The sequence below is a fragment of the Littorina saxatilis genome, linkage group LG10, assembly GCF_037325665.1.
Source record: "Littorina saxatilis isolate snail1 linkage group LG10, US_GU_Lsax_2.0, whole genome shotgun sequence".
In the NCBI taxonomy this organism is placed as follows: Eukaryota; Metazoa; Mollusca; class Gastropoda; order Littorinimorpha; family Littorinidae; genus Littorina; species Littorina saxatilis.
The window spans coordinates 13,375,397-13,390,976 of record NC_090254.1 but is presented as its reverse complement, the minus strand read 5'-3'; the positions used below and the strand labels follow the sequence as shown (position 1 = coordinate 13,390,976).

The window sequence follows — 15,580 nt, the reverse complement described above, 5'->3', positions numbered from 1 at the left end:
GTCCCAGCTTCATCACCACCAAAACCAATATCTTGACTAATTGGGTCTCAATCTCGGAACGCAGAAAAAAAGAAGATGGAATAAATGCAGTCATCCATTCCTGTGTGCTACCCCATTTACAGACACAACAACATACACAAAAAGTATTATTTTGACTTTATTGGTCCATGACCATGTCAAGTGTCACATTTTTGCACACATTTCGCTTCTGAATGTTTTGATTACATATCTGTACAAACTGGAATGTTTGCGGAACGTTGCGTGAACATTTTGACAAGATTTCCTTCAGTAAAACACTGAAACACAGTTACAGACTAGACACACAGTCTCAAGCACAGACACCTAGCACGGTAATAATAACATTCATAATTCAGATCTATGACAGATCTTGGTCCTTTCATAGTGTGCTGCAATTCATCACATGCTTGTTTTCTATCTTATAAAATGAAATAAATGCAAACATTTTATGCAAATTAAGTAAATAAAAAATATGGAACAATGCTAGGACGGACGGCACAATAAAAATTATTTATCACTTCTGGTTTGAGGAAAAATGGCAGGTGGGGTAAAAACAGGTACAATATTTATGATACAGTTATACACGGTATACAATTTATCTAAATTGATAAAAATTGCAACAGACAAAATATAGAGCGGCTTGACTTTGAAAGGCACCTCAAAGACAGATATGTTTGTATGCTTTCACAGTAACATTTAGTAACCTTTTCAATGTTCCCAGGGCATAAAATAAAAATAAATTATGAAGCTAAAATCTATACAATAGTTTATCACCCTCAAACGCAAATATGCACAGTGAAGTATAAACAACCTGCAGACATCTCAGATCATTTGACCCCCCCCCCCCCCCCCCCCAGCCCCTTTACTCATTCCTAAGCAGGCCTAAAATAGTGCAAAACAAGCAACTGCTGCAAAAGATAAAATCTGACTTCAAATCTGACAATCAAAAGTGCTAAAATGAACTCAAAGGCAGTGAAATTGCATCAAGACAAAAGTGAATGTCATAGTGCTTTAGCGAAAAATTGAGAGAGAAAGAGAATGTGTGTACATGTGTGCATTAACGTGTGTGCATAGATATAGTACAACCATGCTGTAATTCAACCATTATACTGGTCAAACTAGACAGCAAATCACAGAAAATGACAGTAAAAAAAACATGCTCTCCAGACATTGTGGCTTCACCCCAATTAATGCAAATCGACTCGAACTTTTTAACAGAATATTAAGAGCGAGGGAAAAGCTAGCTGTGCCACATATCTGGACTGGGCAGATTCATGTCACTGATATGTATGTCCTGTACAGGCTGGCCCGGGTACTCGCGAACAACAAACCTATGCTGTAAATCACACACAGTTTAGCACAAAGTGTTTGGTAACTGACCGGAACAGTGGTACCTGCGATGAAAGGACACTTCTGAGACCAGCTAAAAATGTTCCTACATTGCAGGAAGCCTGTCATGACAGGTATACTTTGGTTGAGATAATAGCTAAAAATAGACAACTGAAGGTGTCCTTTTAAGAGAGGTGTCATGTCCTCTCTTCGGAGGGGCCTCAGATTGCGGGTACCGCTGTATTAACTTAAAGGCAACATGAATGCAGTGGTAATTTAGAAGAAAGGATTATAATAATATAAACAATAAAGAACACCTCTTGTAGTCCCTTGAATGTCTTCACCAAATTATACCTCTCATGACAGGCCACCTGCAACGTAGGGACACATCCCAAGGGTGTCCTTTCATCAAAGGTACCCTTATATGTCGGAAAAAAAGCCAACGACTTGATCACAGTAACCGGCTAAACTACCAGGCAATGACAAAGCAAGTTTGATCATACAAAAAAACTGTCAAATGCAATTAAAACCAGGAGTTATATAACCAGTTGGCCATTTCTTTTCCAGTATTTTCCCGTTAAAATTGGCACATACAAATTCCAAAAATGTCATGTAAAAAACCAACAACTTCACCCAAACCCCAGCAAAACATAAATTTGTTTCAATTAACAGAACACCAACACACCAAACAGGTTTATATCGCATAACAATTCAAGGTCCTAGATAAGCATGTGGAAGTCTGTGGACATTTAAAGCCCCTGTCAGACAAGTATATACCAAAGGGTGGAAACGGGATTGACAGAAATGTCAAATATGGTAAGTAGATGTGTAACTTACAAACAAAATGCACTAGATTCCCTTGGAACACAGAGTTGGGGGGAGAGGAAAGGGGAGGAGGCTACACTATTCACAAACACTAGAAACAATTCTCAAGGATCAACGTCCTACAGATTGAAAGCCTCCTAAAGATACTGAACTTGTCAAATCCAGGTGCACAGAGCCCCTGGGGCTTTTAGTCATACCTCAGGCAGCTATCCGTTAGAAGAACTACCAAGTTTCATTGACTTGCACCCAAAGAGTCAAGAACTGCAATTTTTTTACGAATTAATTTCGTACTCGGACCCGGCTGGTCTTGACCTATTTTTGGATCTAAATTTAGATCAGGTAGATCACCACATCATGCACTAAAAGACACGTCACTAAAGCAAACTATGTCAGACGTCATCATGAGTTTATGTAAAACAAAATAGAGGCCGGAATCACTCAGTTGAATCGAACTCCGACCAAACACCACGTAATAACTAGGTTAATTTATGCACTCGCGTGAACAAGAAACTGTTGAGCTTCACAGATGTCGTCGTTGGGTAGTTTTGGGTTTGTTTTACTACCATAGGAGGATTTTTAAACTCTAAATGCACTCAGCTGCAACAAAAACGCAAAACGAAGGCTGTGAGCTGCACTCTGCCTTTAACCTTTAGGCTGGTTGTCGCGACATATATCGCGCTACTTTAGGTATACTGTCACCTGGTTGTCGCGACATATGTCGCGCTACTTTAGGTATACTGTCACCTGGTTGTCACGACATATGTGACCCTCCACCACGGAATGAGTCACATGTCACCTTTGCATGATTTTCATATTTTTACATTTTCCTAAAGAGTTTTTTATGCTCTATCCAGTGGTGAAAACCGTTTTAGAAAAGAGCGAAAACTTTTCGAGTTACAAGCCTGTGACTAAGCTGACCCTCACACTGTTACCAGACATTTCCCAGACTTATATTAAGCCAAGCGCAGAACTGCGCGAGGTGACATGCGACTCATTCCGTGGTGGAGGGTCACATATGTCGCGCTACTGACTCAGTCTGTTAGGTCGGTTCCGATTAGCTCCCATGGATGCGAAAACAGCTTCGCTGCATCTTGTGCACAGTGGGAACTCTTCGTTGAATTTCATAACTGACTTCTCAGTCTGAGACATTAATTCGGCAAAATAATTTGAACTCTGCACAGGAAGCTGGTGATTTTTGGTATGAGCCCAAGTGGAGTCATCACTCTTTTAACGTCAAAGCCTAGAGAGGAATGTGTTGGCGAGCATGATCATACACATGTGAGGAGATACATCTTTAAGGACTTGATGCAGGGAAAACATTAGGCTGCAGATCATCACCCTTCTGAGCTTGCTGAAAGCTAAATGTGGTTTTGTTACTGGCATCATCAAGATACGCATTTGTGACCGTCAATGTCACCGACATCATGAAAATATGCATTTGTGGCTGCAGTCGATATCACTTCACTTTTTAAATTGGAGAAAGCTTAACATGGTTTTGTCACCGGCACACACAACGATCAGTATTTCTCCCTGACATCAACACACCTCCCCATGTCTGCCTCGTGGGAAGATCGTCTTCTCATCGGGATGGCGTTTGAGGTTTGACGCTGATTGGTGTTTGTGGTTTGACGCTCGGTGTCTGTGGCGTCTGTGGTTTGTAGCTCGGTGTCTGCGGCGTCTGTGGTTTGCTTCCTCCGGTCACCGAGCCTTTGCGTGGACTGCCCGGGGCTGGCGGAGAAAAGAATGAACTGTCGGTAACACCAAGCTAAAATACAGTGTAGTTTGTGAGAAAAATGAAAGAGATGAATAAACATTACTGTACAGTAGAACACCCCCCCCCCCCCCCCCCGACATTTAAGATCCCCCAATTTAAGACTACCTCCTTCTTAAGACCCTCCTTTCTCTGATGTTCTGTTCATAGTCTCTGTAAATTTATCTCCGACTCCATTTTAGACTCCTTACCTGATTTTCTCGGATTCTAGAAGGTCGTAAAAGGGGGGACTCGGCTTTCGTGCATGGTCATTTGTTTGGGAATGAAGAGTAGCCCGGAAAACATGGCAATGTGATTGTAATGAAGAAGTGTGGATTCTAACTTTTCTTATAAGGATCTGAACTCATACATTCCTGCTCAAAAGTACTTGTCATTTTGTCGGTCAGTTATTCGTTCTGTCTGTCTGTTGGTCAGTTAGTATCTTGATCTCTCTTCGTCTCTCTCTCCCCCTCACACACACACACACACACACACACACACACACACACACACACACACACACACACACACACACACAAATAGAGGAGTTTGTGCATGTGAGTGTGTGTGTGTGCCTCTACATAGTCAATGATATTCACAGATTGTTTCCAACATGTCTGCAGTTGAACATAAAACAATACCAAACAACAGTTAGACTCTAAGTACATTATTGGATGAAAACTGAATAAAATTTGGACTTCATTTCTAGTTTTGCTAATAAAATTAAGAGCTACATGTATTTCATACACGGTCATTGATTCATCCACATATGACTCAATGAAAAAAAGGCAGACTTGACCATAAACAATTATAATAATAAATGAACTAACTGCAATAATCAACACAAAATACTAATGCAATTATATGTGAAGACAATATCTAATCTACATGGGTGCAACTCTGCCGGCTACACGCCGGCAGCCGGTTTTTGGTTTCATCGGCTGCCGATGTTTTTGTTCCAGGAGAGTTTTTTTTGGGCATTTTAAATACTAAAAAAGCTGGACCCCAACTTTTGCCGGTTTTTGAAATTTTCCAGGTTGCACCCATGAATCTATAACATTAAGATAATCAACCACGCATTTTGCATCTAGATAGTCAACATCTGAATTATGTATTACATTTCAGAGTCGTTGCACATGGGATCCAAAAATGTTACATTGAACTCTCGAAAGAACTGATGTGATCCGAAGTACATATATATTGTCTATATAATGTGAAAACAAGAATGTTTATCTTTCACATATTAAAACGATCCCTGTCTGTGAATGGTACAAAAGGAATTCATGAAATTATAATTATCATCAAACAAAAGTCATGCATGAAAATCCCCTTTCAAGTACCTTCCAACACTTCACCCGAGACTGCGTTCAAAATCAGGCCACTGGCTACGCCTTCCAGCTTCCAGATTTCTGACTACCTGAGCTTTGGCGTCTGGCTACACCAGTCAACAACATGAGGAAAATTAAGAACACAAAGAAAAGGCAACAAGAATTACAAGAAACAAAGAGTCGACAGCAAAGTTTTCATGTGCCAAGTCAGTTCAACAAAGTTGGCAAATTGCTTACATGACACTTTAAGGAGTTTGAAAGATTTGGCGCTTTCAATTGTATCAAACGGTGGAATTTAATGAAGATCTTTTTCCCTTTCAGGAATTGTAGTACTTAGCATTTGATTTTGACAATTATTTTCTTAGTTTGCCCGTGGATTTTAGTAATGATTTTATGGTTGGTACTGTTCAGTAATCACTTTTCTTGCAATCAAAATGATTTGAAAACAATTTTGTTGTAGTAAATGTGCATCTACTGGCCGTATAAAATTTCATCTCACACGGCATCACTGCAGAGCGCCTAGAACTGTACCCACGGAATATGCGCGATATAAGCGTCATTGATTGATTGATTGATTGATAAAGCACTGAAATCAGAAAAATTAGTATTCTTATATAATGACATACATTTCTGCAAAAAGGTACCAACTTTGAATTGTACATATTCCTCAGTGATGCCATGCTCGCAGGCAGCGGCAGAGTGAACTGACATGGTACGAGGAGTACACAGTGTTTTTCAAGAAATGCAAAGAACAAAAAGTATGAAACAACAACAAAACTTTACACAAGAAGATCAGAACAAATCTCTAAAGATGCTATACCTGCATGAATCATGAGTTCCTTTTAACTATGACAAAGAAATGAACCATATATATTTTATATACTCACCAGAAAAAGAAAATATACAGCACACAGAATCTAAAAGTGATAATTAGGATAAGGGAATAACAATCAGCTCAAAGGATATGCACACAAGAATTTATAAGGGAAAAAAAGACAGAAAATTAGAATATGAGTATTGGTGCAACAAGCATGGCAAAGGAAATTCACAGTAAAACAAAAGAAGAACAAAATGAGATTAAGAACAATAAAACAGTTTCACGCTTTAAAAAAAAGAAAAGGAAAAGGAAATCACACAACACAGTCTTTTTAAAGAAGCTCACAAGGTTACAAGTAGTGGGAGAAAGGCACAGTCTTTTTAAAGAAGCTCATAAGGTTACAAGTAGTGGGAGAAAGGCACAGTCCTTCTTATTAATCAATCAATCAATCAATCAATCAATGACGCTTATATCGCGCATATTCCGTGGGTACAGTTCTAGGCGCTCTGCAGTGATGCCGTGTGAGATGAAATTTTATACGGCCAGTAATTGCAGCCATTTCGGCGCATATCTACCTTTCGCGGCCTATTATTCCAAGTCACACGGGTATAGGTAGACAATTATTAACTGTGCCTAAGCAATTTTGCCAGGAAAGACCCTTTTGTCAATCGTGGGATCTTTAACGTGCACACCCAATGTAGTGTACACGGGGGGGGGGGGGGGGGGGGGGGGGGGGGAGTTCGGACACCGAAGAGAGTCTGCACACAAAGTTGACTCTGAAATAAATTTCCGCCGAACCTGGGATCGAACTCACGCTGACAGCGGCCAACTGAATACAAATCCAGCGCGCTACCAACTGAGCTATATACATTAAACAAGTTCTGCTCATTATCTCAAATCTACCCAGGCTTTTACATGGGAAAAGGGCGGGGATGTAGCTCAGTCGGTAGCACGCTGGATTTGTATCCAGTTGGCCGCTGTCAGCGTGAGTTCGTCCCCACGTTCGGCGAGAGATTTATTTCTCAGAGTCAACTTTGTGTGCAGACTCTCCTCGGTGTCCGAACACCCCCGTGTGTACACGCAAGCACAAGACCAAGTGCGCACGAAAAAGATCCTGTAATCCATGTCAGAGTTCGGTGGGTTATACCCAGCATGCTTCCTCCGAAAGCGGCGTATGGCTGCCTAAATGGCGGGGTAAAAACGGTCATACACGTAAAAGCCGTGGGAGTTTCAGCCCATGAACGATCAAACAAACATGGGAAAAGACTATCCCTCAACTTGGAAGAATGCCAAAAATCAATTGCCGGCTGCTTGCAGGGAAGGGTGGGAATTGTTGTTATAAGTATTTTTTGCTAACTGCCACTAGAGTGCAGTTACAAATTTAATTTATCAGAAAATTTTTTCTCTGCACAGAATTTTTAGCATCAAGTCGAATCATTTACATGGGAAGGACTGTGTCTTTGAAAGGACAGCGTGAACAGAAAAGGAATCACACGCTGGGTTAATGAGAAACGCCCACTCTGCACAGATTTTTAGCAACGAGTCCAATCGTTTACATGGAAATTAGGACTGTGCCTTTGAAAGGACGGCGTGAACAGAAAAGGAATCACACACTGGGTTAATGAGAAACCAGCAGAAAAAAGCACAAAGCTGACCGCAACATACCTGACTTTCCAGAAGAGGTGGGTCGTGGTTCGGACATTGAGTATTGTGGTTGAGGAGGAGCGTCCTTGACTGACCCCCGGGTGGAAGGTCGTGACCCTCCCAAGGGGTCAGGGGTGCGAGGGATCTTGGGCTTGGAGCCAAACACCGTACGGTACTCTTTGACACTGGAGAAATTCAAAGAATGCAGCGTAAAGGATTCATTTTCATGAATTTTCATGAATTTATTATATTCCATTGCTGGGTAATTCAGGCTGCTTCCTCCCAGTGAAAAGCTAGCACAGTAGCAGCAACAAGAGTTGAGCTTTCCAGGTATGTGCATGCTAAGGTGTAATCAACCACCTGCTCTTCTTGCTGCGGTGGCGACAAGGGGGTGGGACATGGATACCTTCTCTGAGTCATCACATACAAATGACGCGTGTCCGTCCTGGCCTCGATTCCAACTTGTATTCAGGTCACAAGTCCAGTGCTCTACTAACTGCATGAGGCCCCTTGATGAATACACTTGTGTGATTTTATTGTTAATGACTGATCCTTATAATTTATCTTCCTCTACAATAGAACCTGTGGCAAAAGAACACCCTCGGGGCACGCCAAATTTTGCATGTGGACTTTTTCCATGACAGGTATATTTTGGTGGAGACAATACAAAGGGACAAAAAAAGGTCAGTCCTCTATCACAAAAGGTTCCTCTCATCAGAGAGACCTGACATGGTAGGTATCCCTGCACCTGTACAGGGTTCAGTGAATGAAACCACCCCCCGCGAGTTAGGGGGAAGAATTTACCCGATGCTCCCCAGCATGTCGTAAGAGGCGACTAACGGATTCTGTTTCTCTCTTTACCCTTGTTAAATGTTTCTTGTATAGAATATAGTCAATTTTTGTAAAGATTTTAGTCAAGCAGTATGTAAGAAATGTTAAGTTCTTTGTACTGGAAACTTGCATTCTCCCAGTGAGGTAATACATTGTACTACGTTGCAAGCCCCTGGAGCAAATTTGTGATTAGTGCTTTTGTGAACAAGAAACAATTGACAAGTGGCTCTATCCCATCTCCCCCCTTTCCTCGTCGCGATATAACCTTCGTGGTTCTATCCCATCTCCCCCCTTTCCTTCGTGGTTGAAAACGACGTTAAACACCAAATAAAGAAAGAAAGAAAGAAAGTCATTTCCGGTTGGCGGTGAAACGAAGTTCACACCAAAAACACAAACGACTTTCGTTGATTTGGGGGATGCTATGAATCTACTTTCGTTGACTTTGTAATCATGTTTTGGTTATTTCTGTATGGAAACCTTTAATCTATTGGATATAGGTTACCTGATCGTTTTTTTAACTGTTCATATCTTCCTACTTTAAGGTCTGGAGTGGACGCTAAAGTCGATCTTTGACTGCATTTCTGTAGCATACATTTGCCTAGGTTGCGCTTGGGAAAATCAAAGATGGCGGCCGGGAGCCGGTTGCCGCTTCACGACTTTAGAGTTCTATTTCTTCCCTAATATAAATAGAATACTAATATTTATGGGGTAGACCTTAATTTGTGAACTGTCTCACTTTGAACAGTTATAAATTGTATGAGTAGAGCTTCTGGTTGCAAATTAATCGCACATAACACACATCGCACATTGCGCTTCTTCTGCGAACAGAACTTCTCTGCTGGCGTCAGTCTAAACCGCGACACTTTTTAACATACACTGTTGAGTTTCGTTGTGCGCGCACATCCCAGCAGGCAAGAGAAAATGAGGTGGTGAAGAGAAATTGGTGGGCTTTGTTCTTGTCTCTAAATCTAGCTACTGATTGAGATTTCTTTGGTTGAAGCTTTAAAAAAAAAATAAAAAAATTGGTACAATTCCTAGATCCTGTAAAATCGACTGAAGCTTGTCAAATCTATTTCAAACACTGAATTAAGTTCACCAAACACATACTTTGTACACAAGGTAAAGGCATATGGACATTATTTGCAATTGGTTCTGTACAATCATAAAATTATATTCTTCTTGAGCTCAAATTAATGTATTGCTAACTAATGGGCCATATACTCACTTGGCGCCAGGTCCCAGTTTCTCCATGGCCTTGGTGGACGGTCGCTGTGCCCTCTCACTCTGCTGGCTGGGGGGTCGAACACCATACTCTTTTGGAGTTAGAAACAAAGGAAGTCATCACATAAACACACTACACTAACAGTAACTAAGACACACACACACACACACACACACACACACACACACACACACACACACACACACACACACAAATACGTGTCTACATGATTGCACTTCTTTCAAGCTTTTCAATGTAGAAGAAGTGGCGTGGTGGTAAGACGTCGGCCTCCTAATCGGGAGGTCATGAGTTCGAATCCCGGTCGCTGCCGCCTGGTGGGTTAAGAGTGGATATTTTTCCGATCTCCCAGGTCAACTTATGTGCAGACCTGCTAGTGACTTAACCCCTTTCGTGTGTACACTTAAGCACAATACCAAGTGCGCACGGAAAAGATCCTGTAATCCATGTCGGAGTTCGGTGGGTTATGGAAACACAAAAATACCCAGCATGCCTACTCAACGAAAGCAGAGTGAGCTGACTATGCTCTCAGAGTATAGTGTGGGGAACCCAAATGGGCAAACGAGCTCACATGTAACCAGACAATTCTGGAACACTGAAGAAGAAGTTAAAAAAATCCAACAGGAAACAATTCTTCAAAAGAACACAAGCACACAACTTTCTACACAGAGTCTTCCTGTTTTAGGGATAGTTTGGCTATTCCCTCACACAATGAAAACAGGAGAAGCAAGGCCTACAACTCACTGCCAGTAGATTCCTGTGTAGCAGGCCGAGAGCCGCTGCGAGTCGGAGGTCGAGCGTTCATGTCTTTGCTTCCTGTAGCAGGGCGACTACCGGCCACTGGTGTGACGGCTGCCCTTGATGCTGCAAGCCTGTACATGTACACTTTAATTTGTGAATATTCAATATTTTAAATTCGTCAAAAGACGTCTGTTATGGTTTACCAATACATCAATCCTTATTTCAAAACAAACCACCAAACATAAGATTTAAAGAAAAAGTATTAGTTAAAAAGTTAAGTTTGCATAAACAGACAGGCTGAGTTCATAAACTCTGCTGACTTTTATAAGTTTCTTCAAGCCCTTCACAAAAACATCATGGTCATATCCGTTAGGTTAACTTCGTAAATCTGTGTTGGTGGAGATCTATGACAGAACATTTTCTGAAAACAGTACTGACGATACGCACAATTACAGATATCTAGTATGTCCCGGAACACACTCTTTTCAGGTTAAAGTTAAGTACGTTGCAGTAAACTTCGATGAACTTCTGGTACGTTTTTTCTTCTTCTAGTGCGTACATGTACAGGATGCAGGGAGGCACAGTCTGGGGTGCCCTGAAGACACAGCACAAAGCAGTAAGTTTTCTTTCAGTTGTAGATTTTGCACTTTTACCTGGAAGCAATGGTTTCCCTGACGGACTCATTGCCGCCAGTACGTCGCTGACCGGGAGTGACTGGTCGCTGTAGGGGCTGGTCTTGCTGTGAGACATCCATCGTCTTTGGACACAACAGAGGGAAAAAATAGATCTAACGAGAGCTGCTATGGATTCATAAAAGTATTAACTAAAACATTTTTCTCTCTTCATTTGACTTCGTGCCGTCTTGGAAGGGGCGAAGCTTACTAGCCAAGATACTTGTTACTAGATCCTCGTCGCATCATTATCAATTGTCCCTTTTGTATCTTATTTGTCCACTAATAAAAACATCGAATTAGATTGAGGTTCAAGTGAATATTTCATTTTGTGGATTAAATTCTCCATAAACTTACAATTCTTGATTTTTCCATTGGAACACAAGTAAGCCGTCTATCTGCTTCAGATTTTATACTTCAACCTTTACACATGTTCCATAGCCACTGGTGAATTAACAGAGAGAAAAATAAATAAAAACGGTCATATAGGTTTTCGCATCCATGAGAGGTAATCGGAACCGACCAAACAGACTGAGCCAGTAGCGCGACATATGTCGTGACAACCAGGTGACAGTATACGTAAAGTAGCGCGACATATGTCGCGACAACCAGCCTAAGGGTTAACACAGAAACTAAGAGATAAATGTCATCATGTATTCACACACCTTCTTCCTGCCCCGTGATGTGCCAGGGGGAGCGGTCAGCGAGAACTGTGAGGTGAGCAGCGTCTCACCGGTCAGCTCACCGGGCTGTGGTCTCACCACCTCGTCCTTGTCAAGGTCAGCCTCAAGGGCATCCTGGTCCTCCTGTGCAGTGACAATTAAAAACGCCATTATAAACCAAATGAGGCAGGCAGCACTAATGATAAGATCTAAGAATCAAAAGGACATCCACGCTTTAAATATAGAAAACAACAAGAGTAAGTATAAAAGTTGTGCACAGTATAACTCCGTATAACAAAACAACCAATAATTTTCCGTGCAAGGAGTCCTGCACATAAACCATGAAAATCAACTTCATTTCTCTTCTTCATCACCATGCATGCATCTCTGTCATCATCAGGAAATTCATACTCAAGTTACAACTCAATAAATAGAAACTTGTTTATAGGAAAACCTGTGGATGAAAGGGGAGAAACACTTTCATACCTCTTCTTCCTCATCGTCTTCTTCATCATCAGATTCATAGTCTTCTCCGTTTTCACCTGTAAAGAGAACAGAAAAGGTGTTGTAGACTAATCATATTGTCTCTTAGACATCAACTTCACTATACATGTATTCAATTCTGCCCAGTTAAAAGCAAATGAGGATTATAACATATTGCACTTATGCTGCCGAACATACCACAGCAGGCAGTAGGTAACTAATGTAGTCTAATAATTTAATATCTTCTAATCTGCTTTTACAGTAAAACATAACTGTGTATATTATTATTATTATTATTAACACACACACACACACACACACACACACACACACACACACACACACACACACACACATTCTCCCAAAATTACCACACATCCTCCTGCACACTATATATACACACTTGCATACACAGACCCAAAACATAAATACAGACAGACAAGTGGATGTACGGACAGCCACTCACAAGCACACATTCATGCGACACATGCAAGCGCACACACACAAACACACACGCCCACACGCACACACACACCCACACATAAACAAAGAGACTCACTAGAGTTGAGCTGTTTGATGATGAATTCAATCTGTCTATTCATGTCTGGCTGGTCATCCTTGATAAAGCAGCGTAGAATCTCTTCCATACCCTGTCAATATGCAAAACATAAACCATAAATAACAATTGTTGAAACAAAAAGAAACACAACAGTAACCAGGTTCGGTACATTCTTAATCACTATTTCCACAGCTTGTTGCTGCCTTCTTCAGGATGGTCAAAAGTAAGGAATCTTACTTTTTAATACAATTGTTGTTCAGATCAACATATAAACTTCAGTATAGCTATGAAAGTTTAAAGTGCTTCCAGAAGATATTTCAGGTTTTAAAGTTTCAACTGCATGACAACAAGGCTACAGCAACTAAACATTTTGAACATAAATTTCTGCCTACATTGTCCAAAGAAGCACAGCACAGCAAAACACCATGTACGTGTTTCTGGTCATCCCGCACCGGAATATAAAATCCCTTGTTCATTCTGCCAGGTTGATTACACCTATACACAGCACAGTGACCTGGGTAGCGCCACTCTTCCCCCCGCGGGTTAGGGGGAAGAATTGACCCGATGCTCCCCAGCATGTCGTAAGAGGCGACTAACGGATTCTGTTTCTCCTTTTACCCTTGTTAAGTGTTTCTTGTATAGAATTTAGTCAATGTTTGTAAAGATTTTAGTCAAGCAGTATGTAAGAAATGTTAATTCCTTTGTACTGGAAACTCGCATTCTCCCAGTAAGGTAATATATTGTACTATGTTGCAAGCCCCTGGCGCAATTTTTTGATTAGTGCTTTTGTGAACAAGAAACAATTAACAAGTGGCTCTATCCCATCTCCCCCCTTTCCCCGTCGCGATATAACCTTCGTGGTTGAAAACGACGTTAAACACCAAATAAAGAAAGAAAGAAAGCGCGACTCTTATTTCTGCTTAGCTTTCCACAAGGAGGAAGTGATCTGATTTTCCAAGAACAGACCTGCCAACCCTTGTAAATGAAGCCTCAAGTGTAGGCAGGTTTCACAGTATTGTGTTCAGCAATTTACTATTTACACACTCAAATTCTACAAAATAAATGTTGGCACACAATTCAAAGGACATGTTTTTCCAACAAAGTGAGTTTGTTACAACTAAAAACAGTAAAAAATTTTATAGTCCTGGTCCTTATTTATATCTAAAAACCAGGCGCAAAGCGGCATACCCTGAAAACGCAAAAAAAGCAATACGGTCATCCTATGCATGCATATAGCTCATATAGCCAAAACCGTTGAAGATAGAAAGACATTTATTGAACAAAAAATATGCCCCACATCATTCTTAACAAGTTTTGTTCTTGTATGTACATCAAAATATTGATTCTCAAATGAATGGTTTGAAAAAATACGACTTCCGGCAGACCTAGACCGTTTTGAAGGAAAAAACCGTCTTTTTTTTCAAACCATTCCATGGCCATCAATATTTTCATATACATGTAAGACCAAAACGTGTTAAGACTGGTGTTGTGCATCTAGTTTGTTCAATAAATGTCTTTCTATCTTCAATGGTTTTGGCTAGATGAGGTAACAAGAGAAGGATATGGGCATTGGAATTACGTCAACATTTCGAGCATTGTCACAGATGAAACATTTACTGCAGGGTGCTCCTGATTAACAAACCGAGCAAAACTGAAAATTATTGAAGAGAAGACATCTCTGAACAGTTTATAAAGAGACAAGTTTGCAATCATTTGTAAACACCATTATTGTATGGAGGAGTAACTGTTCCCCTACCCCCTAAGAAGGTATTTCTGTCCGTCAACCACGTGAGCGATCGCCACCAATCGAGGCATCACTCGCATTTCAGTTTGGACACACCGGCTGATTGCAAATGCACAGTACGTGTTTCGACACTGAAACGTGACGATTGAGCGTCAAAATAGTTTCTTAAAACAGTCGAAAATGGAGTTAAATGTGACTTTAACACTCAGTGGCGATCGCTAGAGTGGCGATTGTTACTAGACGGACACTAGAAAACCTCAGAAAATGTAATTACTTTGCGATTTTTTTAACTGAAAAACTGTTGCGGTCTTTTTCTGTCGAGCGCGAGCGTCAACGTAAAACAACGTGAGGTCACTTCCTCCCCAAACGGTTAGTTTTTGAATGAAAAGAAAAATGTGGCGATCGTTACATTGTTTAGACGGACAGGATCGCAACTTTGAAACTCGGGTCACCGTGCCTCGATCAAGGGCAAATTGACCTCGGCAACATTATAACTCACTTCAAGGGTGCACAAACTTGTATTTACAGTATACAAAATTAGGTAAACTTGTGTTTTTGTCCTGTGAAATCACAATTAGTTTCGATGCTCTTGATATCGCTATGCGGACGGACAGATCCGAATCCCCATACATTTTTTTTGCGGAGCTAGTATAAGTTAGAATTTGTGTTATGGATATCGATTGTTGTTGAAAAACAATCATTTCAATGTGTTCTGGCACTCTCAACCACCACAGCATTGATACTTGTGCATGTGTGTGTTGGAATTTAGTTCTTTGTTTAGTGATGCTGTGGCAAAAGTAAATTCATCCGTCCGTATTTTGACGATCGCCACCATTCACACGCACATAAATAAACACATTATAAAAAATTTCAACTTTTATTTTCAAAAAAGTATTTAAACAACAACTAGTTTGCATGTTAATACAACAAATACAGCA

The 15,580-nt window shown here is 40.8% G+C and overlaps 2 protein-coding genes across 4 annotated transcripts in view; one reads left to right on the top strand and one right to left on the bottom strand.

Annotated features, from left to right (window-relative positions):
• Positions 1 to 15,580, top strand: part of LOC138978212 (uncharacterized) — a 448,901-nt gene that overhangs the window by 118,314 nt on the left and 315,007 nt on the right. The gene's annotated exons all lie outside the window — the stretch shown is intronic.
• LOC138978209 (lisH domain-containing protein ARMC9-like) overlaps positions 145 to 15,580 on the bottom strand; it is a 46,300-nt gene continuing 30,864 nt past the window's right edge. Inside the window, exons 18-26 of one of the 3 annotated variants that reach the window (XM_070350871.1) lie at positions 12,899 to 12,989; positions 12,343 to 12,398; positions 11,860 to 12,000; positions 11,177 to 11,280; positions 10,527 to 10,654; positions 9,768 to 9,855; positions 7,733 to 7,896; positions 6,138 to 6,167; positions 145 to 3,900 (exon numbers count right to left, since the gene is read on the bottom strand). In XM_070350871.1, coding sequence (XP_070206972.1) covers positions 3,752 to 3,900; positions 6,138 to 6,167; positions 7,733 to 7,896; positions 9,768 to 9,855; positions 10,527 to 10,654; positions 11,177 to 11,280; positions 11,860 to 12,000; positions 12,343 to 12,398; positions 12,899 to 12,989 — 951 coding nt within the window. In that variant the 3' untranslated portion in view covers positions 145 to 3,751. Of the gene's footprint in view, positions 3,901 to 5,262; positions 5,358 to 6,137; positions 6,168 to 7,732; positions 7,897 to 9,767; positions 9,856 to 10,526; positions 10,655 to 11,176; positions 11,281 to 11,859; positions 12,001 to 12,342; positions 12,399 to 12,898; positions 12,990 to 15,580 lie in introns of all 3 variants that reach the window. The other 2 variants (XM_070350873.1, XM_070350872.1) reach the window with 2 other exon arrangements.